General features: G+C 38.2%; 1 protein-coding gene across 3 annotated transcripts; it reads left to right on the top strand.

Annotated features, from left to right (window-relative positions):
• The first annotated feature begins 596 nt into the window (after positions 1-596).
• Positions 597-21,671, top strand: LOC114260086 (Cyclophilin-like peptidyl-prolyl cis-trans isomerase family protein). 3 transcript variants are annotated; one of them, XM_028200142.2, is made up of 12 exons: positions 602-902; positions 2,143-2,403; positions 2,488-2,577; positions 3,515-3,610; positions 4,475-4,582; positions 4,822-4,871; positions 19,060-19,162; positions 19,632-19,685; positions 20,604-20,762; positions 20,851-20,973; positions 21,145-21,194; positions 21,314-21,671. In XM_028200142.2, exons 1-12 carry the CDS (start codon positions 672-674, stop codon positions 21,423-21,425), a joined length of 1,437 nt encoding a protein of 478 aa, XP_028055943.2. In that variant the 5' UTR covers positions 602-671; the 3' UTR covers positions 21,426-21,671. The 3 variants fall into 3 exon arrangements, with proteins under 3 accessions (XP_028055944.2, XP_028055943.2, XP_082736068.1); XM_082879942.1 differs by having other exon boundaries at positions 670-902; positions 2,135-2,403; XM_028200143.2 differs by lacking the exon at positions 20,851-20,973 and having other exon boundaries at positions 597-902.
• The last annotated feature ends 3,821 nt before the right edge of the window (positions 21,672-25,492 follow it).

Here is a 25,492-nt window from a genome sequence, read left to right as displayed (position 1 = left end):
TAATTTACTTCCAGAAATAAATAGGCCATAAACATAGGTCATGATCAGTCAATTGACTCACATTCACTTTGTTGAAAAGGTATAACCTAAACAAAATCTATAATTATTTTAATAAAAATAGAACAAACATCTCTTCTAAAAAATTGATTTTAAGGTTTGCTGAACTCACTAACTAGTGAAAGTAAGAAGCATAACCATGAATAAGCCCTTTTACTCATTTTACTACAATTTACCAGTATTTATTGGGTTCCCACACTTGCAACGCAAAACAAACTGCAAAACATTTGTTTATTTATAAGTAAGTGAGAGAAAAGAAGATTATGATTACACACTTATAAGAAAATCTAACGGTCCAGATTTAAAAAAAAAAAAAATGTATACAAATGCGATACGGAGTGAATCTGGATAAAAATCACAACCCGCTCACAATCCACAAAACACGAAAATCTTAATCTGCATTCGACCCTAACGATTATGCAAAATGCCCAAATAAGTGTGGAGGGTTCAGGTTAGACAATTTTCGCAGATTAAAGAACCTTATGCCTAGTCCTACTCCTCACATAGAAAGTCCAAAACCCATCTAAACAACCCGAATTGGAACAACCCAGGACATTTCGAGTCCCACAACCAAACACACCTAGAAAGAAAGGTAACAGATAGATAGGATTTGGATGAGGCGCGCCAAAAATCTCTGCAACTACCAACCACCGTCCATGGCGTTCTCTCTCTCCTCCACCATCATCCCTCACACTAGGGTTTCCATAAATGTCTCCCTTACTCCAATTCAACCTTTTTTCTCAACCCATCTTCCCTCAATTCGATCCAAGAGAACTCGCAGAGAACAAACAGTAGCTCCAATTCGTCCCACACTTGGCCGCATTCTCGCCAAAAACCCTTCAATGGTTAGTTCTATTCTGCTCATATTTTTTTTTTACTTGAATTGATGATTTTTTTGAACAATTAATCATTGTTATTGCACTTGATTTGGGGATGATTTGAAATTGTGTAGTGTATGTGAAAGTTGTTATGCATAGTGTTGTTTGTGATTCCCCATATGTTTATATATCCAAATAGGAGGGCTCTTGCTGCCTATAGATTACATAATGTTATGTTAATGAGTAGGATAGTTGAACCATTTCAGATTGTAATTCACAACCCTTGGCAAAATGGTAAAGAACTCAAAATGTATCACATTTTTTAATCGTCTTCCACGCTGATAAATTACGAGGCTTCACACTCTGTGATTGGTGGTGTGTGAGCTGAATTTAGGTAGTTTTGCTTCTCTTTGTGAAGTGAAGTCCTATGTACTATAGTAATGTTAAACATATAAGTGTGAGGGCACTCTCACCTCTTGATCTAGCTTTTGGGGTTGAGTTGTAACACTCTTGTCCTGGAAGCTTTATGTTTTTTCACTTATGCTGAGCACGGTTTTCATTTTTACCTTCAAATTTGCAAGTTTGGTGGTCTTGGTGTCGCGAGTGAGAGGGACTGAGGGTGTTAGGGTGGTTGCGGTGGCTAGGGTTTCAAGTCAGGGGGTTGCGGGTTGGGGAGGGTGGGGGAGTTACGGGGTTGGCAGGGAAGAAAGGGTGGGGGGGGGGGGGGGAGAGTCTGGTGGCAGTGGCGGAGGGATTTGTAGTGGTGGTTGTCATTGGGCTGATTGGCAGATGGGAACCCGAAGTGAAACAGGCGGAAAATGGGGAAAAGGGAAGGGGGGCTATTTTGTTTCCCCAAAGGCAAATTCAATGGCTTTGAAATTTATTTTTCCCCATTCCATCTCTACTGAATTTTTAAAAAGTTTTCACTGAATTGAAGTAGCTTTCCTCATTCACCATTTGACTGATATTTTCCCATTTGTTTTGGGGCGCTACTGTGCATTGCTTGTCTCCACATCTAAGCTCTACTTAACCATTTCATGCTCAGTAGTAATGTTCTGACAATCTTATTCTCTCCCTTTGGATTTAATCCTACCTGCTGTAACATGCAGAATTAATTTGGTGGTTTTAAAAGGTTCTGAATAAAAAACTGATTGTAATCTCTCTCTCTCTCTCTCTCTCTGATGTTGGACCCAAAAATTGAATGAAATATTATGTTGCCTTTCTTAACTCTGGCTCCTGGACCTGAAATGGGTTTTTAGTCATGCAGGAAGTTAAAAGCAGGCATGAAATTCTGACCAACTTATATACGTCAACTTTCGAATGTGGAAGAAAAAGTTTTGAGAGCGCAGTTGCTGTGATCCTTGTTTTTATTCAAATTGCATCTCCATTACCTTTAGCTTCTTGGAATTCTTGGTCTATTTCTCCCTCTGAAGCAGTACTTTATTCACCAGACACAAAAGTTCCTAGAACAGGGGAACTAGCTTTGAGAAAGGCTATCCCCGCAAACGCAAATATGAAAGCTATACAGGTCCTTATCATTAAAACTCTTTAGTTCTGCAATTCCTCCATTTGGATAGTAATAATATGCAGACTATCTTACTTCTTCTTTTAGGATTCTCTGGAGGACATCTCATACTTGCTAAGGATTCCACAAAGAAAGCCCTATGGGACAATGGAGGGTAATGTGAAGAAAGCTCTAAAGGTATCACTCTCTCATGTATAATGCAGGGTAAGGAAAGAACTTAAAATACTAACGAGCAACTCAGTTACTGAGCCATAATTTTTGACCCAATAATGGAGATACAATTTAGTCTTCATTTTGGTATATGGATTGCAAATGCATATAATTGGTTTCACTGCAGATGCTTTGAAGTTTTGATTTCAATTTCACATTTATCCCTCTAGTCCATTTGTAGAGTTACGTGAACTGTGTAATTTCCAGTTGCTACCATGTTATATTCTGTTCTACTCACCATATTATTCTGAGGTAACATGATTAATTAAAAATAATGCTGGTAATTGTTTGTGATATTCTTTTTAGTCTTTTGTTGTTTTTTCTTTAAATCCCACATAATATTAACAATAAGGCTGTTTTTTTTTTTTTTTTTATTTCTAACTTACCTCTAAAAACATTGTATGATTAGAATGTTGTGGAAAGTTTGAGTTATAGTAAGTCACGTTGGAGAATGTTACTTCATTAATGCAAATTCTATAAATTTTTGGGTTCAGCTACGGGCACACCATTTTCTACTGCAGTTATTCTGATTGTGTTCCATATTGCTTGGTAATGATGGTTTATTGAGAACCTCCGGTTGTAGATTCTGTATGCGATATAGGAGTTCCATTCTTTTAGCATACATGTTTAAAATTGCTAAAGGACATTTTTATGCCTTGCATTGTGTGGCAAAGTGATGCATGCCTATTTCATAGGCTTGTCAGTTTTTCTGTTATTGACTTGGCTATTTTTTTTTCCTTTTTGGGGTATAGTTAATCCAACTTATCTACATTTGTTTGTTCTTTTGATTATTCTTTATGTCTTCTACACAAATCAGTTGAAATAATATTTCCAATTCTTTATTTGTCCCTTCTTTTTTTCTTCTTCTTTTCTCACTCGTCTCTCTCTCCCCTTACATTTTCAGATTGCAGTGGATGAAAAGCAATCCATCTTGAGTAGTGTACCAGCTGATTTCAGGGAAAAGGGCTCAGAGTTGTATGCATCTCTTATAGATGGGAAGGTACTATGGAAGAAAGAGATTTAGCTCCTTTAGATGAAAAAGGCCAGTAGCTTCAATGTTAAATCCACTTTGATTTCCTTAACACAGAGAAATTCACTTAATTATCCAGCTTTAGTTTTTTTATTTTAGGTGAGTAGATCCTTGAATGATTTCAGTTACATCCATGATGTTTGCAACATAAGGATTTGGGGATAAATTGTTGATGACAATACCAAAATTCAAAGTGATGAGAAATGAATTTCTGTTCTACTTTAGGGATTCACGATTTGGGAAAGAGGCTGAATGGACCAACCTTAATTTGTCATGTAATTAAGGTCATGTAATTCAAGTCCTTAAAGCATATAGCTTATCATTTTCACAATCCAAGTGATATGAAGCCTCTTTTAAAGCATGGATTTTTTCCTCCCCTTTGATATTCATCAATAAAATGGAGCTTCAGCTTTATCGGGCATTGGTTTTATCTGTTAATGGAAAATACAAAAATGTAATATCATGGTGTCTAACCTGTTCTATTTAGGGAATAACACTTTAGTGTTTGGTTCACTGGAATGAAATGGAATGGTCATTCTGTAGCCTCCTTATTGGAATGGCCATTCGCTTATGATGGTGAATGATGATTCCATTTGCAATATATTTTTCTTCTTCTTCTTTTTTTTTAGTGAACTAAAGGTGAGAATCGACATTTTGATGGAATGATCATTCCATTCCACTTCATTCCAATCCACTTCATTCCAATGAACCAAACATACCACTAGTTGCACAATTTGCTCATTTTCGAGGAATTGAAACTAAATGAATAACATCAGAAGTTTCTTTGGTCATTAAAGTACCAGAATGATATTAAAATTTGTTTTTACTGGCCAGGGTGGATTGCAAACCCTTCTCGAGTGTATAAAGGATAAGGATCCGGACAAAGTATCTTTAGGTCTATCATCTTCATTGGATACTGTTGCACAACTGGAGCTGTTACAGGTAATTCTTAATACCCACTGACAATATGTCATTGCAATAAGGTAATTTGTAAGGTATGAATGACCAACAAGTATTTGCTTTATGGGACCAAAGCATTATTTTCCTTACAGTTCCTCCATATAAGAGTCACTGCTATGCTGCAAGAAAGTGGCAAACTTTATGTTTATTGGGAATAATTGATGTTGTCTATACTTTTCATTTTCACGGCCATATGACGTTGAAGGTTTGATTTTCAACAGGCCCCAGGGTTGTCGTTCTTTCTGCCTCAGCAATACTTGAAATATCCAAGGTAAGGTTTCTCCATAGATTCTCGATTAATATTCCATTCACAGTATCGATAATGGGGTTGTATCGTCTACAATAAAGAAGTCTACAACTCTTGTGTTTGTGTGCTTTTAGGCCCCGTTTGTTTGGGCTTATAGGAAGGGGATTGGGATTGATTGTGAGGTGGGACTACTATATGGGGTGTTTGTTTTGAGAGATGGGGAGGGGACTACTAATACCTTGGTACTAGTAAAGGCCTTGGAAGGGAGATTCATAGTGAGAAGGTAGAGATGGTATTAGAAAAACAGTGAGGGGATTATAAATTTTTTTATTTTTTTTATTTTTTATATATTGGGAATTTTTTTAAAAAATATTAATGTTTAATTTTTTAAATTTTTTTATTTCTTTTATTATTTTATATAAAAATAATTTAACAATTCCTCACTATTAATCCCCTCACTATCAATCCCCTCTATTCTATCTCTGAAAATAAACGGAGCCTTAGAGTATTCTACATGATGTTGACGGAGTAATTAGAAGTGGAGAGTTTTGTTCAAAGAGTACATCATGAGAAATCAATTGTACGAAACGAAAAGAGTTATGATCCGTCGACAATGCATGTTTATGTGCTGATCACACTAATACATCCTAGGCTCCATTTGTTTTGACATAAAATATTTCTGTCAAAAATATTTTACTTATTTTCCGTTGTTTGATTGAACAAAAAGCAAGTGAAACATATTTTAAGAAAAATATTTTTGTATCATTTTCTCAAAAATGACTTACCTTTAATAATTTCCTAAGTCAATGTTTATAAAGTTGACTCTCACTCACTATCTTTTCAACATATTTAGATTTTTCAAATAAAATTCTTAGCTCCCTAAAAAGTCATAAATGACACTTTATTGAATTAAAATTTTTCTTTTGGGCAATAAAATGTTTTTGTTTTGAGTGTCAACCAAATGCCAAAAAACAAAAAAAAAAAAAACATTTTTTGGTGTAAAATATTTTACGTCAAAACAAACAGAGCCCTAATGTGTGTGCATTTATGTGGGTGCATGTGTGTGTCTCTGCATGAGAGAGAGAGAGAGGGTCATGGTCCAGGTCCAGTTGGCTTGGCTGATACCAAAAAGTGTAGATGGTACAAATGCAGAATCATGGAATTTTTTTTGACATATTTGTTAATTGCATACTTAAATAATGATTAACCAAATAGCTCATATGTATCTTATTTAATTCGTAAATTCCTTTTTCTTGGGATATGGGCTATAAATGTAGATAGTAACTTCTCAGAAAATGGCCACTTTGACTTGATGCATTATACTGAAAGTAGTAAATTGAAGCAATTGTAGAGATAATTTTTCATCAGCATGTTTTGTTACTTGTATAATTATGGATTCCTATATGAAAGAGCTCTGATATACCTCATTTCATTGTAAATATATATTTCTTTTCTTTTCTTTTCTTTTCCTTTTTGTTTGGATTTTGACCTATAATATAACTAATATTTTTGAGTAAATTGTGTTCTGGTTTTTGGACAATATTGTTTCATCTGTCTATAGCTTAACTTGTAACAAGGGTTATGATGATATCAGGGGCAGAATCATTCTTTTACAGATTAAATAAATAAATAAATAAATAAAAAATAAAAAGAAAGATAGAAAGAAGAAAAGACTTCAACATCATAGTATACTCAGTTGGCCCATCTAAAAAGCATAGACACTTCTAATAAAAGGATGTATCCGTGTCGTGTCTGTGTCGGACACCGACACTATTTGGACACTCTTAGGACGCATGTCCGACACCCTTCAAAACGTGTCTTATTTTTTCAATTTATTTTAAAGACGCAGATACTCTTTGAACACTTGGAGGACACACATGTCAATCGCTTAAACACATGTTTGTTTAGGTAAAATCAAAACTTAGTGAATGAATCTGATTTCATTCACTTTTATATTAATTAAGTAAAATAACTTACAAGGGAAGCCCTAAGGCATAAAATCAAGAAACAACATAAAATCAGGAAACAACTAATTACAGCTAAGGTAAATATAGAAATAAATATTCTAACACTCCCCCTCAAGCTGGTGCGAATATCTCTTTCATCCCCAGCTTGCGAAGAACATCATGAAACGGTTTTGCTCCCAACCCCCTTTGTGAAGATATTAGCGAGTTGTTCACCATACTTCACAAATGGAGTACATATTGCGCCACGAGTGAGTTTCTCCCTGATGAAATGACGATCAATCTCAACATGCTTTGTCTTGTCATGTTGAACTGGATTGTAAGCTATGTTGATGGCAATTTTATTATCACAATATAGCCGCATAGAATCTGTCTGATCTATCCCTAGATCACTTAACAACAACTTGATCCACAAGAGCTCACACACACCTTGTGCCATGGCTCTAAACTCTGCTTCTGCACTTGACCTGGGCAACCACATTCTGTTTCTTACTTCTCTAGGTAACCAGATTCCAACAAAGGTACAATACCTCGAAGTGGACCTCCTATCAGTTACTGATTCTGCCCAATCTGCATCCGTATAGGCTTCCATACTAAGATGACCGTGTTTGGAAAAATAAAAGCCCTTTCCAGGAGAAGATTTTAAGTACCGCAGAATCCTCATAACTGCCTCCAAGTGTATTTCATGAGGAGCATGCATGAACTGGCCAACTATACTAATTGCAATAGCGATATCATGACGAGAATGAGATAAGTAAATGAGCTTACCCACTAACCGCTGATAACTCTCCCTATCAACAACTGCTCCTCCAATATTATCACTAAGTTTTTGGTTAGGCTCTAGAGGAGTATCACAGGCTTTGCTTCCAAGCATCTCTGTTTCTTTCAATAGGTTAAGGACATATTTTTTCTAATAGATGAAAATCCCATCCTTGGATTTGGCGACTTCAATACCCAAAAAAATACTTCAGGTTTCCCATGTCCTTGATCTCAAACTCACTTGCCAAATGTTTCTTTAACAAAAGAATTTCCTCAACATCATCCCCTGTAAGCACTATGTCATCTACATACACAATGAGAGTCGTCGTCTTGCCATGGGATGAATGTTTAACAAACAGAGTATGATCAGCGTGACTTTGTTTGAAATCATACTTCACCATTGCTTGAGTAAATCTCTCAAACCAAGCCCTTGGTTATTGTTTGAGACCGTATAATGACTTTCGAAGTCGACATACCTTCCCCTTTGTTTGAAGATCTTCAAAACCAGGGGGAATGTCCATATACACATCTTCTTCTAAGTCATCATGGAGGAAAGCATTCTTCACATCAAACTGGTGAAGTGACCAATCCAAATTAGCTGCAAGAAAGAGGAGTACCCTAACAGAATTCATCTTCACAACTGGAGCAAATGTCTCTTGATAGTCCACCCCATATGTTTGAGTAAAACCCTTTGCCACAAGTCGAGCCTTATAACGCTCAACTGAACCATCTGCCTTGTGCTTTACTCTATACACCCATTTGCATCCCACGGTTCGTTTGCCCTTAGGTAACTCAGTCAATTCCCAAGTGTCATTCTTACGAAGTGCTTTCATTTCCTCAATCACGGCAAGTTTCCACTCAGAGGTAGCAAGAGCATCCTGAAAATGATTAGGTATACTCACAGAAGAAATGTTGGACACAAAGGCTCTATATGAGGACGACAAATGAGAGTAGGACACAAAATTAGAGATGGGATGTTGAATACAAGATCTCACACCCTTTCTCTCTCAGGAATAGCAATATCAGTAGACTCAAGAGAAACAAGAGGTTCAAAGTTACTTAGACTCTTATCAGAAGCAAGAGATGGTAGTGGGTGAGCAAAAGTGGTCTCTTGTATCTAAGTAACTTTCTGTCTGTCTTTGTCCCTGACATAAACTTGCCCTTCCCTGTCCTTGGTGGCATTAAATTCTATAGTCCTAGCAATAGATGGTGGCTGAACAATTGATTCCACCATAGGAGCAACAGGGACAACAAGAATCTCTTCACACCAAGGCTTCCCCTGAAGGGATGTCTGAGACACCGGAGAAGACAAGAAATAAGACTGGGACTCAAAGAATGTGACATCCATAGACACAAACCACTTACGAGAAGGAGGATGATAACACTTATATCTCTTTTGCGTAGGGGAGTAGCCGAGAAAAACACACTTGAGAGAGCGAGGGTCCAACTTACTACCAGTAGGAGAATGATTGTGAACAAAACAGAACACACCCTAAAAGTTTAGAAGAAATGAAAAACAGAGACTTGGACCCTAAGAGAACCTGGAGAGGAGCTTTTGTATGCAATGCTAGGGTAGGAAGACGATTAATGAGATAGACAGCGGTGAGAACGGCCACACCCCAATAGGACCGAGGCACACCCATAGAAAAATACATACTCCGAGCCATGTCAAGAAGATGATGATTTTTGCGCTCCACGACCCCATTTTGTTGCAGGGTATTGGTGCAAGATATCTGATGGATAATGCTATGAGTGGAAAAATATCTCTCTAACCCCGAATCAATGTATTCACCCCTATTATCAGAACGCAGGATTTTGACAACAACCCCAAATTGAGTACAAAGCATTTTATGAAAATTTTGGAACATAGAGAAAACCTCACTCTTTTCTTTCAGGAGATATTCCTAAGTACTACGGGAAAAATCATCGATAAATATGACAAACCATCTATGGCCTTTCAATGACACAACACGAGATGGATCCCAAACATCAAAATGTATTAAAGAAAAAGGAGCTAAGCTTTTATTAATACGGGGAGCAAAAGAAGCTCTAGTTTGTTTGCCGAGTTGACAAGACTCACATTGAAAGTTAGACACATTATTTTTGGCAAAAACAGAAGGAAATAAATGTTAAAACAGGAAAAAGGATGGATGACCAAGACGTCGATGCCACAGCCATAAATCGTCCTTGGTGGTTGGAAACTGGATGGAATGATGAGCTACCTTGTCGGCCTAATCCAGGATATAGAGCTCATGTTCTACTCTACCACTGCCAATCGTCCTTCTTGTGATAAGGTCCTAAAAAAGATAATGATCAGGGAAAAAAGTCACACTATAATTTAAATCCTTAGTAATACGACTCAATGATAAAAGCTCAACAGAGAAATTAGGAACATGTAAAACTGAAGAGAGAGGAAGGGTTGGAGTGGCATGTAAGTTTTTTGAATGATCTGTATATTCAACTTGTGTAATGGTGTATGTTTACATCAGTTTATATAGCCCTAAATCTATGACTGAAAAAGGAAATACAAAGATTCCTATTTACACTAATTCCTAATATAACCAATCATGCCATATATACACAATCATGACATATATACAATATATTCTCACACCCAAACTCAAAGTGTTTTAGCAGAAAACATTGAGAGTTTGCTAAGAAGAAACTGAAATCGAGCGGTAGTGTGAGTCTTGGTGAAGAAGTCCGCAAGTTGCAAAGCGAAGGAGACAAAAGTAAGCAAGATAGAGCCAGACTGCAGATGCTGGCGGACAAAGTGACAATCAATCTCAATGTGTTTCGTTCGTTCATGGAAGACAGTATTGTGGACAATTTGAATAGTACTGTGATTGTCACAATAGAGAGAGGTCGGAGAAGCTGAGGTACACCCAAATCAAAGAGAAGACAACGAAGCCAAACAAGCTTAGCAGTAGCATGAGCCATAGCATGGTACTCAGTTTCGGCAGTAAAGCGAGCAATTTGTTTCTTGCTTTTCCAAGAGATCAAGGAGTCGCCAAGAAACATACATAAACTAGAGGTGGACTTGCGATCATTAATGTCACTAGCTTAATCAGAATCAACATAGGCGACCAAGTCTAAAGAGGAAGTAGAGGACAACAGTAAGCCCTGAAAGATGGTACCTCGGAGATAGCAAAAAATGTGAACCAAAGTAGCCCAATGGGTAGAGCGAGGAGCAGAAACGAACTAACTAACCACATGAATAGCATAAGCAAGATCAGGGCGAGTGACAGTCAAATAAACTAAACAACCCACAAGTTCGCGATAGAAAGTGAGATCATCCAAAGAGACACCATCAGTAGAGTTGAGCTTCACATTAAGCTCAATAGGTGTATTAGAAACCTTAGTATCAGTAAGACCAGCACGGTGAATAACCTTATTAGCATACTTAGCCTGAGATAGAAAATAGCCCTTTGAAGAAGAAGCAACCTCAATACTAAGAAAATACCGCAATGGACCCAGATCCTTCATGTCGAAGGTGCGGAAGAGATGTTGCTTGACCTCAGAGATAGTAGAAGAGTTAGAGTCAGTGATGATCATATCATCCACATAGACTAGGAGAGTAACAAAACCAGCCGAGGTATGTCTTAGAAACAAAGCAGAGTTTGAAGCAGAAGGATGAAATCCAAGCTCAGTAACAGCAGTCTGAAAGCGCTCATACCAAGCATGAGGAGATTGCTTCAAACTATATAGAGCACGCCGAAGATGACAAACCTGCCTAGAGGAGTGGAGAAGGCTAGGGAGAGGACGCATGTAGACCTCCTCAGTGAGATGACTGTTAAGAAAAGCATTCTTAACGTCCATCTAATAGAGAAGCCAATGTCAAATAGCAGCAACATAAATCAAGGTACAGACAGTAGTCATCTTGGCAACAGGGGCAAATGTCTCCTCATAATCAATACCATACTCCTGTGAGAAACCCTTGGCAACCAAGCGAGCTTTGTAGCGCTCGAGAGAACCATCAGAATGAGTCTTGACTTTATAGACCCATTTGCAACCAACCAGATTCTTGCCAGCAGGCCAAGAAACTAACTCCCAAGTGTTAGTCTTCTGCAAGGCAAACAACACATCCTCCATAGCTTGAACCCAATTGGGATCTTGACAGACCTTCTTATAAGACTGAGGTTCTGAAAAAGAATGAATAACAGACAAAAAAGTACGATAAGAAGCAGAAAAACATATATTAGACCAACCCAATCTGTTTGGAGGACGATGCTCACGAGTAGGATATTGGTGTACAGCAGGATCAGAGTCGTCAGAAGTAGAAGGAGTAGCAACAGGAGTAGAGACAACTGGTGGTGGGGGAGCCTTGTGACGACAATAGACCAACAACGGAGGAGAAGAAGAAGCCGAAGGAGCCCTGGGTGACGCAGACGGAGAAGCAGGAATGGCCGCAAGAGGAACAGTGGAGATGTACTCATCAGATGGGACCGCAGAAGGAAATGGGTCAATGTGAACGAAATCCTCTTTGGAAACAAGAGCAGTGAGAGGGGGAAGCTGAAAGTAAGACAGACGTTCAAGAAAAACAACATGACAGGAGACATAAAGGTGACGAGAGACAGGGTCGTAATAGTGATAGCCTTTCTGAGTAAGACTGTAACCCAAAAGGCCACACAAGACAAACCAAGCATTGAGTTTGGTCCTATCTTTACAGGGATGGAGGACAAAACAAGTAGACTCAAAGACACGCAAGAGGGAATAATTGGAAGGTTGGGAATATAGAGCCTTATAAGGGGATTGACCAGAAAGTAGGGGAGTCGGCATGCGATTAAGGAGGAAAGCAGCGGTAAGAACGGCCTCACGCCAGAATTGGGCCCGAACAGAGGCAGAGAGAAGAAGAGATCGAGCTGTCTTAAGGAGATAATGGTGTTTACGCTCAGCATGACCATTTTGGGCAGGGGTATCAGTACATGAGGTTTGGTGAATGGTGCCCAATGTAGCCAAATACTCACAGAATTCAATTTTAAAGTATTCTCCACCCAAGTCAGACCAGAGTATTTTAATTGTGGCCCCAAACTGTGTAGTAATCATAGATTGAAAGGTATGATCATGGTGTTTAATCACGTGGAGTGGGGATTAGGTTGAGAGCTTCTCTCTCTAGTTTCTAGAGAGAGAAACTTCTCACCATTGTTACCCATGGGTGATAGATCAACGCGGTTCTCCAAAGCCGCCGTAGAAACGCGGTGGATTGTTGGCTACTACGGTTAGTTTCTTCTGGTGGGTGTCCAGCTTTGTCCCTCCGGCCATGGCCGGTGTCATCGTTGGATGTAGCTCAAGCTTGCCGGTTCTTGCCTGGTTTGGTTTCGAGTTCGCCGGCGTCGTCGACACTACTGAAAGAGTACATTCTGCAGCTGTGATACGGTCCCCGTCGTTGCTCGGTAACTCCTTATGGCGTTGATGGTTTTGTGGGTGTGCCACCGGGACTTTGGCGTTGAAAGGTGGCTCTCTCTATGCTTCGCTCGTTCTGCCGGTGTTGTTATGCCGGTAGCTTTGTTGAGGTTTGGCTGCTTTCAGCGCCGGAGGGATGACCTGCCGGATTGCTGTCCTCTGATTTTTGATGAGGTTGTAAGCTGGGTGTTTGTATGGTGGACTACGGATGCTACGGGTTTGGGAAGCTGATTCAACGGCGTTGGTTTCTTCCCGGAGTTTAGCCGGTTTTCATGGGAACGCCGATCTTGTTTGGCTGGTTTTCAGTGGATTTTCTTCGAGGACGGAGTGGTGGCGACGCGCCTTTGGTGCGTTTGGTCTTTACGGTCGTATGGACTATGTAAAGCTGAGGCTCTGTTTGCTTGGGAGACCCGCTGCCAGCTAGCTAGGGTGTTTGGAGGATTTTCAAATATCTTCCCTCTTTGCTAAGCTCATTTTTGGTTGCCATTAAAATAATATTAATATTTATATTGGCTAGCTTATTTAGTATCTGTTTGCTTATCTCTTTTATGCTACAAATTCCTATTTCTTGGGTGATCTCATCTTTTAATTTTTGATTTACTTTTACATAGTAGATGGAGTGTCTTCTGGTGTTCTCTATTTTTTTGTGTGCGAGCTTCATTGTGAGAACTAAGGTCTCACTTCGGTTTTCAGTTTGCTTTGGAACTTTTCCCCTCCTTTTCTAGATTCTTGTTTGTGTATGCAAGATCTTGCGATGGTTCTTGTTGATGGGAAAATTTTTCGGATGCATTTCCTGAAAATCCTTGATCTGCTGTAAGAAGTGAAATCTAAAGTTTTGAGTTTGTGAACTCCTAAGGGATGGTTATATACATTAGAGATTGGGTTCTGTTCAGCACAGTCGGAGTTTTGGCCGTTGATGCTGCTAGTTCCGGATTGATTGGAGCGAACGTGATGTTGAAAATTTATCAGTCCAATGTGTTGAATTGGGTTAACCTAACTCTGGTCTGGTCTTTTCTGTATCTATTTAGTAGATTATTTAAATCTATTTAGTAGATTTTGTTGTGAGCAGCAGTTAGGAGTGTTGCCTTTTAGGCGTGTACTGAGTTTCATTGTAAAATCTATTTTTTTGGAATATAGTTCTATGACTTACCCATCCAAAAAAAAAGAAAGGTATGATATATTTGGTAGAAGTCAGATTTATAGGCCATAAGATAAACCCAGGTATAGCGAGTACAATCATCAATAAAGGATACATAGTACACAAAACCCCCTCTAGTGAGAACAATAGAAGGTCCCCAGGCATCAGTATGTACAAGAAAAAAAGGGGACGCAAAAATAAAAGACTATTATTATAAGGTAAAGTTGTCATTTTAGCAAGTTTACATCCTCGACACTCATTAATTTGACTAGGAAAAAGTTTACCTAACAATCTTGACTGAGCTAAAGTCCGCAAGCAGTCAACAGACAAATGACCTAAGCGAGAATGCCATAAATAAAACTGACTCGAGTAGGAATTTAACTGAAAAGATGAAAGTGCAACGGGAGAGGTAGGCAGAGGAAAATGCATGCTTTCCACTACATAGAGATCTCCAACTCTACAGTCGGTCCCAATTTGCTTCTTGGACACCCGATCCTGCACACAACAGATAGAAAAAGAAAATATAACATCAAAACCAGAAGCACCAAGCTGACTGATAGAAAGCAAGTTGACTGATAGTTGAGGAACATAAAGAACAGAGGGAATAGTAACAGCAGACATGGTAGAGGGTAAGACAGACCCAATCGATAGGACAGACATATCAGACCTATTAGCAGTATTAATAGTAATAGGAAAAGGAGAGGGGATACAATTTTTGAGAAAGGAAAGGTGAGGAGTCATATGATGAGAGGCATTAGAATCAAAAAGTCAGATAGAGGAAGGAATACCTGAAGAGAACCCAAGCAAACCTGAATGAAGAGAGGTGAGAGCAAAGGCAGATGAAGATGACTGAGAGGTGGACTAGAGATGCTAAAGCTGAGCAATCTGGGCACTCAAGGAAGCCAAGTCAGGATCAGAAGCCGGAGTAGATGCAGTATAAGCAGCAAGAGGTCGAAACTGTGTCTGAGGCGGCTGAGAAGACTGAGCAGACTGAAGTCCCTTCTTGGGACAATTGTACTTCCAATGGCCCTTCTGATGGCAAAAAGCACACTCATCAGAGGCTAGTGGCCCCTTTTTGGGCTTCACATGGCACTGAAGCTGATGAGGTGGTAGGGTCGACAACAGAGGAGGTTGAGTAGGAGCCAAGAAGACAGATGGAGACAGAGTCTGATTGGCCATCTTAAGACGGGTTTCCTCAGAGAGGAGCTCACGAACAATAGCATCCATAGAGGGAAGAGGAGATCGATAAAGGATGCCACCACGGATAGTCTCATACTGAGGGAAGAGAGCCGTTAAGAACTGCACTAAACGACCTTACTCCTGAAAGTCAATATAAGCGTCTAGTGCCTTGAGGCTAGATGGTTTCATGAGAGCCAACTGATCTCAGAGACCTATCATCTCAATGTAGAAGTCTTGAATAGATTGATCCCGCTGACGAGCACTCTGAATAGCTGTTTCCAACTTATACCGTTTGACAAAGTTGGACTGCTGATACACACCTAATAAATAGTCCCACACCTCCTTAGTAGTACTGTATTTGGAAAACATCATTCCAATACGGTCATCCACAGAATTACGAAACCAGGTCAGAACTTGGGCATTATCACAATCCCAAGTGTCATAGGAAGTCAAATATCCTTCTTGTTTCGAGTCCAATGGACGAGGAACAAAACCAGAAATATAGCCCCATTTTTTTTTTGCTCAAGAAGGAAATTATTTATAACACTAGCCCAATAAGCATAATTGGCACCAGTGAGTTTACATCTAATGGCTTGGATTTTGGTGTCCGTCATTATAATAAACCAAAGATAAAATAGGTTGAAGTATAATAATAACTAACAAGTGGGCCAAACAGGAAATCAGATTTTCCTTTTTTTTTTTTAAACCAAATAAGAGTATTGATAACAAGTGGGTAAAGTTTCAAACACAGACACAGAGAGGGAAAGAACCAGGGGCATAGATGAACCAGACGAAGCCGACAAGAGTCGCGATGAACCGAGAGAGTCACAATAACCAGTGGTAGTTGACGAGTCACGATGAAGCCAACGAGAACCGAGAGAGACGTAGCAGATGGGGTCGCGATTGAACCGAGACTGAGTGGCAGAGGGTTCTGGGTCAGGGTCAGAGATGAACCAGATGAAGCAAACCCACTACGGCTAGGGTTTCGAATCTGAAAGCTAGGGTTTCAAACCAAGCTCTGATACCATGTAAGTTTTGCTGAATGATCTGTATATTCAACTTGTGTAATGGTGTATCTTTATATCAGTTTATATAGCCTAAATCTATGACTGAAAAAGGAAATACAAAAATTCCTATGTACACTAATTCCTAATATAACCAATCATGCCATATATACACAATCATGAAATATATACAATATATTCTCACATGGCATGAATTTGAACCTTTCACAAAGACAGAAGAAATAGTACCATCTGCAATTCGAACTTTGTCTCGTCTTAAAGAGGGCTTAAAGTCGGAGAAAAGATCAGAAGATCCAGACATATGATCTAAGGCACCAGAATCAATAATCCATGGGACAGACTTATGGGAGAGGAAAGCACTGGGGAGAGAGGCTAAGTTACCTGATCGAGCAAATAAAGAAGATGATGCACTTGGAGGAGTGGTAGAAGACCGGCGGTTCAGCAAGTGACGCAGAACATCCTCAAACTCAGAAGAAGATATGCCAGATACCTCATCAGAGGACTGGCCAACCGGGGCTGGAGTGGAATCAAGTATGTCAACTACACTGGACTAATGGGCCCGTGGATTAAAGCCACGTCCTCTAGATTGGCCGGGCTGGCCTCCTCTAGAACCAGACCGATCACCTCAACCTCTAGATGGAGCCCCACGAAGCTTCCAACAAGTCTCACGAGTATGTTGTGGCTTGTGGCAGTAATCACAGAACAGAGTGTCCTTTGTAGAAGGATTAAGAGAAGCACGGGGCAGACTGGTCTCATCCCTAGGAGGAACAGAAATTAAGGCAGAGTGTTCTAGAGAAACATGTGGCATCATAGCAGAACGACGACTCTCCTCATTCTGTACGTAAGCAAAGGCCTCCTGAAGAGAGGGAAGAGTATCCATGCCGAGGATATGACTCTGAACCGGATCAAATTCCAGATTAAGACCTTCTAGAAACTTGAAGACCCTCTCCTGTGCAATAAACTTCATGTAGCCAACGGAATAGTAGTGCAGACCGGTTTGTAGTCCTGCAAGTGATCAAGACGTTTCCAGCCATTGTTAAGAAATGTGAAGTATTGAAGAACAGTTTGCTTCCCCTGTACTAAGCGCCCAATGGAACAACACAACTCAAAGGTTTGCGAAAAATTGCCCTTGCGAGAATAGGTGGCAGCCACAGCTTCTCAAGCATCCTGGACAGTTTCCATGGACAGGTAGCCTTCACCAATATCCGGAACCATAGAATGAATAAGCCACCCCATAATCAAGGAGTTAGTAATCTCCCATTTGAACTCTTCCATCAACATAATCCATCTTCCCCATGCTCTTCAAAAAAATTGTTAGACTCTGCGACCATGCTAGATAATTCTGACCATTAAACAGCGAGGTGGTGATTTTTAGGTTAGGATTGCAGTTTTCGGATTGAGTAGGCATAATGAGGCTCTCCACTTGAGGTGGCTAGATACGAGTGGTGGATTCACTAGTAATTTCGGCCATTTGAGTATGCTACTTATCTAAACCACAACCAGCAATAATCATAACTATGGGAGGAAGAGAACAACCAAATAATGACAATCACAGACCACTATGGGAGCATGAAAATCAAATTACTAGGGCCGTCTATTGACCCGAAAAATAAATCAAAAAATATTGGAACAATAACCTCCAATCAAAACAAGGATTTTTTTTTATTTTTTTATTTTTACATGAAACAATCAGTATATCACAACCAAACCTTACAGAGACATGCGTGAGCCACAGAAGGACAGAGGGACTGCTAACTAGGCGTAAACAGGCAGTGGAACTGCCGACTGGTGTCGTTTGGTCCTGGGTGACCTCCGACTGGCATCGTCCTGGCCTAGATGGCCTTTGACGGCTGTCGGGTGGGCTTGGAAGGCCTGCTGTTGTGTGCACAAGCCCTAGATAGCTAAATGAGGTACCGAAAAATTGGTGGTGGGTTGGCTGGAGATGGGTTTTGCCGGAGTGGTGGTGGATGGTGGCAAAAAAAGCTAGGTTTAGGGTTTAGGCTTTGATACCATGTTTGCTTAGGTAAAATCAAAACTTAGTGAATGAATCTGATTTCATTCACTTTAATATTAACGAAGTAAAATAACTTATAAAGGAAGCCTTAAGGCATAAAATCAGGAAATAGTATAAAATCAGGAAACAACTAATTACATCTAAGATAAATATAAAAATAAATATTCTAACAACACATGTGTCTATTGATTAGACACATGTGAAACTAATTATAAGTTTGAACAAAATAATTTAAGATACAATAATAAAACAAAAACCATATAAATTTATAGGAATTAGTGTCATATTGCATTTTTTTTATTATTTTTGAATAATAGATTCATATATATAACATATAATAAATATATAAAATTATATATTTCATGCGTGTTCCCTACTTGTCGCTACCTGCATTTTTTGAAAATTAACCTGTCATCGTGTCCGTGTCGTATCCATGTCATGTCACTTGTCCGTGCCCGTATCTGTGTCCATGTTTCTTAGCGGCCCATCATACACGTGTATAACATGTATGACATATTTGAATGTTTATTAAGATTGAATAGTCTCTATATTATTTTGGTGATTATGAATGATATATCCACCTTGCACTACTGACTTGGGTGTTCAACTTCTATGTCAATGAGAATGGAATATAAGATTAAAAAAAGGCGTTTAAACAGACACTTATATGGTTATGAAGTAGTAATCCCTGTTTCATATATAGGACATAATGTTTTACTGAAATCCTTAGGCTCACAGGGAGAGGATTGGTAGAATTTTCCATTGAGAGAGGTGATGGTTCAACATTCTCTCCAGAATCTGGCGGTGAACCAAGAAAAACTGCCACAATTCAGGTATGCTAAGCTCCCAATTTTTTTAGAAGGAATGGCTTATGTCCTATCAGTGTTGCTAAGGTGATTCTGGTGGTTGTCAAGTTATTTTTCTCGCGGACACTAGTCCATTGAGATCTATCAATGTCTTCTAGTTTCTTTCAGACGTACTGATTTTGGAGTTTAATCATTGGCATAGTCCTATGATAATGATATGGATGTATTGCAAAGACCTTAATTATATATTGGCATATGTTTTTTGGTACACAGTTTTGTGTAAAAATGCTTTGCAAATTTTGAATTTATGTGCATGTCATTATTAGAAAGCTGATAAAAATGACATTTGATCAGTTAACTTCATTGCTAGTTGAGTGATAAACTAGACTTGTTCTCAGGTTGCGAGGTCACGGTTTTGGGTCTTAGGTACTTACTACTGGTTCGGTGAATGTTGTTTGCTTGACTTGTACGTGACTGATAATAAACATGTACTCAGGTTGTTTTAGATGGATATTCAGCACCATTGACAGCTGGGAACTTTGCAAAACTGGTAAGGTAGTGGAACCTCACTTCATCCTTATGAAATATCTGTTTATTTTAATAAACACGTTACTTGAAGTACTTGGCCAATCTATATCTTTGTCTTTCATGTTTTTTTTTTTCCTCCCACATTTTCTGTTATACTTATTTTCTAATCATCTATGTTAGTTCATTCAGAATTTTTTATGATGATTGGAATTGATTTCGATGTTTAAACAGCGAAATTGATAAGCAGAAATAAGCCCACTTCATTCTTCTTCTTGTCTCTTTCCTTTTATTTCTTTTATTTATATATAAATAAGCAGTATCATTGAATGGGTGCCAAAAAAGAAGTGCAAATTCTACACCCTAAGCACCTATATATCTACAAAGATGTATACCTCCCATAAAGAATCGATAAGAAAAGAAAGATAGGAGGAATGCCTTCCTAAACCTATGAAAAACAAGTTCACTAGAAACATTGTCTTGAAATTATGAATCACCTACTTAACTTCAAACATTTCCGACCAACAACAAAAGATCAGGGATATTTTCGTTTACTTTTTTTTTTTTTTTTTCATTTTTAAACTGTGGGTTTGTTCTTCTGTTGTTTTGACTGTTTAAGTTGTCATATATGATCTGTTGTAGGATTCATGGAATTTTTAGATATCAGAGTTCTTTATGAGAGTTGATGTCGAAAATATTTTATTAGCTTGATAAAAAATCATCACGTCATTCAAGGATTAGATTTCAAATTGAACTTCAAACTTAGCAGAAAAATTACATAGCAGGCTTTCAAAGTTTATTCTTCTTTTTCTGGTTTTTGCTGCCGGTTCTTTTTTTTTCTTTTTTCTTTAGCTTTAAAAAATTTCAGAAAGATGGTCCAAGATGTTTGAAATTCTTGAAGATTTACCCACAATATAACTTACCAAAAACAACTGTTGTCTAGGTTGTTGATGGGGCATACAATGGGGTGAAGCTCAACTGTGTCAACCAAGCAATTATCTCAGACAGCGGACTCGATAAAAACATTGGTTATAGTGTTCCCTTGGAGATGATGCCATCTGGACAATTCGAGCCACTGTACAAGACAACCTTAAGCGTGCAGGTTTGTTCACATTTCATTCAGTTCATAGTTCTATAAATAGATATCAACCTGTCCATGTTTCCAGTAACACTTGATCATTTTCCATAAGGATGGGGAGCTTCCTGTGCTTCCACTATCTGTTTATGGCGCAGTTGCTATGGCACACAGTGATGCCTCTGAAGAGTACTCATCACCATATCAGTTTTTCTTCTATCTTTATGATAAGAGGAGCGTAAGTAACATTCAAGATGCTCATTTTTGTTTTTTGGTATTATAAATTATAATTTTGAACCATTTGTTACTTGGCATGGTTATTTCCATCTTCAATAAACATTCGTCTTCAATGACTAGGAAACTAAGTTCCTATTATCAATATATGATATGATGAATATATATTCCACAGGCTGGCTTGGGGGGGTTGTCTTTCGATGAGGGTCAATTTTCTGTCTTTGGGTACGTCCCTTACAACTTCAGCAATTACCAAATTGTGTATTATCTTATCTATTTAGTATTAAATTTTGATTTGGTTTGGTCAGGTAAAGTTAATTGCATTTTTTTGGTGCTATGTATAGGTACACGACTGTTGGGAGAGAAATTCTACCTGAGATAAAAACCGGGGATGTGATTCGATCTGCAAAGCTAGTGGAAGGTCAAGATCGCCTCGCATTGCCGGATGAGAATTGATCTGCTGTCCTTCTGGATTGGAACTTCTTCTCATTCTTTTGATTTCATTGTCAACTTCAGATGGCATTAGCCTGGTTTTCTATGCAGGCTGTACTGTCAAAGTTGCCGATTTCTTACTTACCCAAGAAAAGGCAACGTCTTCTGTTGGATGATACATTTGTATATTATTTGTCCCTTTGATAATTATATGTATTATTTCTAATCAACTTCCAAAAAAAATAAAAAATAAAAAATTCTTACTGCTAATTATGGTTGATTTGTTCTGTAACCTAGAGTTTTATTTTGATTTGCTTAGGGTAGTTATTTAATCTTGTGACTTGGCTTTCTTAGAAGTGTGGTTTTATAAGTAGATAAAAGACTGCTAAATGCTGTGATGTTGAGTGTTTGATAATAGGACTGAAACATCTCAATGGCATCACACACAACTGATATAAAATAGCTTCTAGCTGGTTTTTTAGACTGCTTTGGCATTATCAACAGCATTCAATAGTATGGGATAACCTTGTTAAATTTAAGATTTATGAACATATTTAAGGAGAAACAATAGGTTGAAAAAAAGAAAAAAAAAAAATCATTTGTTGGTTTTGTTGAATGTCAACGAACGAGTTGGAAGCTCATGTCGCCTCTAGAAGTTACACACGTGTATATACAACCCAGAATATGGAGTTTTGTCACAGTTTTTATTATTATTATTTTTGGTATAATTACCGAAAACCCCCTTTCAGATATGATTGTTTCAAACTTAATAACTATCATAATTTATCTAATCGCTTCAGACATAATTCAAGGTCAGATTGATTGGTAGTTATTCATGCATGTTCACTGGCCACACATTCATATTAGGAAAGTATAACATAACCAGCATTTCTTGGTTCCCCTTTGTCATTTGAGAGGGGAAAAAAAAAAAATTCTTAATCTTGTCATGTGGATTTTGGATTAAAACATACTGAAGAGCCCAGTTTAAAAAAAAAGAAGACGATGAAATTATTTTGATTAATTTATAAGTGTCATTATCGGAAGTTTATGGTGCAAAATCATAGGGAGTTAAAAGTGATTATTTAAAAATCAATAACATAGATTATGGGTAATTCTATTTCTACACGCTAATTCTCCTCAGTTCACACACTGAATGAAAATTTTTATTAATACAATTTTGTCTTAGAATAAAAATACCATAATACCCCTCATTTTCTTCTACTCAAACCCTAATTCTAAAATATTACAACCATTTTCTATCGCCAGCACCACCTCTCTCATCCGCCATTCCCTTCCATCGCCTATTTCCCTCTTCACCTGCGATCACTTTTCATCATGAATTATACACTCGCACAAGTCTTCCATCACGAATCACTCAATTGTTGATTGTCGAGGTCTAGGATGGAGAGGGATAAGCTAGAAGTGGCAGTGGCGGCGGCGATGGAGGGTTGAAAGTGACGACAACGGCAATAAAGGAGGCGTGGGTGAATTAAAAAAAATAAAAAAGACTATGTTTAATCTAGTTTTAGAATATGTTTTCAAAAATAAATAAATAAAAACTTCTCATTTCAATATGGTTTTATCTTTCTAGGAGCAAAAAAATTGAAAAATATTTTTTGTTATTTATTTTTGTCAAATTAATTTATAAATTTCTCAAAAAAATTTCAAAAAATAACATAGCCTTAGGATTTTAAAATTAAAAATGAGGATAATATTAGAATATAAAGATGTGTACTAAGAATTTATAATTTTATAATGTGTGTATTGAGAAAATGTTCATTAAATATGTACACTAAAAAGAATTGATGTATGCAAGTAAATGGCCCATAGATTATATGCACAGTATAGTAATAAAATGGAATTTGCCCCTCTCTCTCATTTTATTTTTATGTTTTTGAGAGTGATAGTTTAGTTGACTGACACAGAAATCAACTCAAGTATATCAAGTTCTAGTAACAAGTTCTAGTAACAAATTTATATAATAATAATTTCGTACACCATAATATTATCAGACCAATATTTCTGTACCCTGTTTCGTTTGTAAGTACAAACAAGACAAGGACTTTGTAGATGTTTCAAAGAAGACCTTGAAATTTTGAGTGGCTCTCAAAAACAGCCTACAGTTGATTATCCAGAGCCATCTAGTGTATTAAACAGGAAGAGACATTTCATAAATGGTTGTTTTCAATCCCACAATCCACACGAAATGTGTGGACTAGCAATGAACTTGAATCAGCCGTTATTAGATCATATGGAGCCCACAAAGCGGTGATGATGAGAGGGAGATTTTGTTTGGATTTTCAACTTTTGTGTGAGAGCTTTGTGTTGTGTAGTTTATTCCACAAGAGAGCTACTATGGACCCTCACTGCTCAAGATTCTCACATTTGAGCAACATACAACTGGGCCTTGACAGCAGAGTTGAAACAATGACAAGCTTTGTTGTATGGTTAACTATTTCTGGCTCAAATTTGAATCTGTGAACCAATAGTGTCTTGAGCATAATATTAAAATGACAACTGCACAAAATATTTCAATTATTTTGAAATATTTTGTTGACTATTATTATGGAGATATGTGAATTATGTATGTTTTTAGATTATGTTTGTAATACTAAAGCGCCTAGACAGTTAGTGCATATGGCTCACTCGGCGGCTGAGGCGGCATCCCTAGCTTCTGCCTTATAGTTGTTCTTTTGTAACAGGTCTATGACCTTTCCCTATAAATATATATGCATCTCACCTTACCTTAAAAAAAAATTGCACATAATTTTACAATTTTGCCCCTATCATTTCTTCCTTTTTCATCCCCCACCTTTTCTAGCCACCTCCCTAGTGGCAGTAGCGGCAAGAGCAACCCTTCTCCACCCTTGCCAATCGTCGCCATTTTCCTCCACCCTCGTTTGGCCTCCCTTACCCCTAAACGTGCCAACAGCCCTCTAGACTACTCTACAACCCCTTTACTATCGGTGACACCATTCAACAACCTCCCAACCTCATAGCACCTCCTGCCATATTTACTCTACAATCCCTCCCCTACCCGGTTCCTTCTCACTAGAAGCACGCCACCTCTCTTCTTCTTCTTCTTCTTCTTCTTCTTCTTCTTCTTCTTCTTCTCTCTCTCTCTCTCTCTCTTTCTCTCACATATATGTATGTATATGTATATGCGGTTAAGGTTTTTTAGCCACCCCCTCCCTGTGTCGTGCTACCCTCACCAACTCCTTAGTCCCCATCTTTTACCCTTTACCAATCACCTTTGTCCATCTTTAGCCTATTTCTTTACCACAACACCTAACTTCTCCTTACTTCTTTTGAAATACTCAGACCTCTGTCACCTTAAATCCCTTAAATTTGGATCAAATCTCAAATCCCTAAAAATGATAGAGAGAGAGAGAGAGAGAGAGAGAGAGAGGTGTGACAAAATAGTGGTCATGGTAATGGGAGTGAATGGTAGAGGTTGAGAGACGATTGGGGGTGGCAATGATAATGGATTAGGAGGGGGATTGGAATTAGGAAGAGGGTATTGAAGAGGGGTCGAGAAGAGTGAGGAATGGGCGGGGAAGCGTGGTTATGGGGTTAACGGCGATTGAAAACTGAAAGACAAATTATGAAAGACGAATTGAGAGAGTAATATTGAAAGAGAATTGTAATGTAAACTCTATATTGAATCAAGATTGAGTCTCCATAATATAGGAGTTTGATACACAAACATTATGATGATACAATTGAATATAATAAGAAAAAGTGGCCGAAAGATGGTGGCACCGAAAGCGGGTTACAATTGAATAATCCTATGCTATAATTGGTGTTGTCTATACTATAATATACTAATAACATATATAGTATTATATTATATTCATATACAATTATATTCATATATTAACAGTCCCCTTCAAATTCAAGGAGGACAAACATCAACCAACTGGAGTTTGGAGACAAGTTCAACGAAGCGGCCAGGAGAATGGGCTTTGGTGAAGATATCAGCAGGTTGATCAGCAGAGGAGATGGGATGGAGATGGACAGTACCATGAGTGACGTGTTGGCGAATAAAATGACAGTCAATCTCAATGTGCTTGGTGCGATCATGAAAAACA

The sequence above is a fragment of the Camellia sinensis genome, chromosome 7, assembly GCF_055761805.1.
Source record: "Camellia sinensis isolate YWXY chromosome 7, ASM5576180v1, whole genome shotgun sequence".
NCBI lineage: Eukaryota > Viridiplantae > Streptophyta > Magnoliopsida > Ericales > Theaceae > Camellia > Camellia sinensis.
The sequence above is the reverse complement of the archived record's forward strand: the minus strand, read 5'-3'. Positions and strand labels throughout refer to the sequence as shown.

Excerpts from the sequence above, each read along its gene's own strand:
- LOC114260086 (XM_028200142.2), top strand. The coding sequence starts at position 672 with ATGAGGCGCGCCAAAAATCTCTGCAACTACCAACCACCGTCCATGGCG. Across the intron at positions 3,611-4,474 it reads CATCTCTTATAGATGGGAAG|GGTGGATTGCAAACCCTTCT; the intron begins GTACTATGGAAG and ends TTTACTGGCCAG. Across the intron at positions 4,872-19,059 it reads CAATACTTGAAATATCCAAG|GCTCACAGGGAGAGGATTGG; the intron begins GTAAGGTTTCTC and ends TGAAATCCTTAG.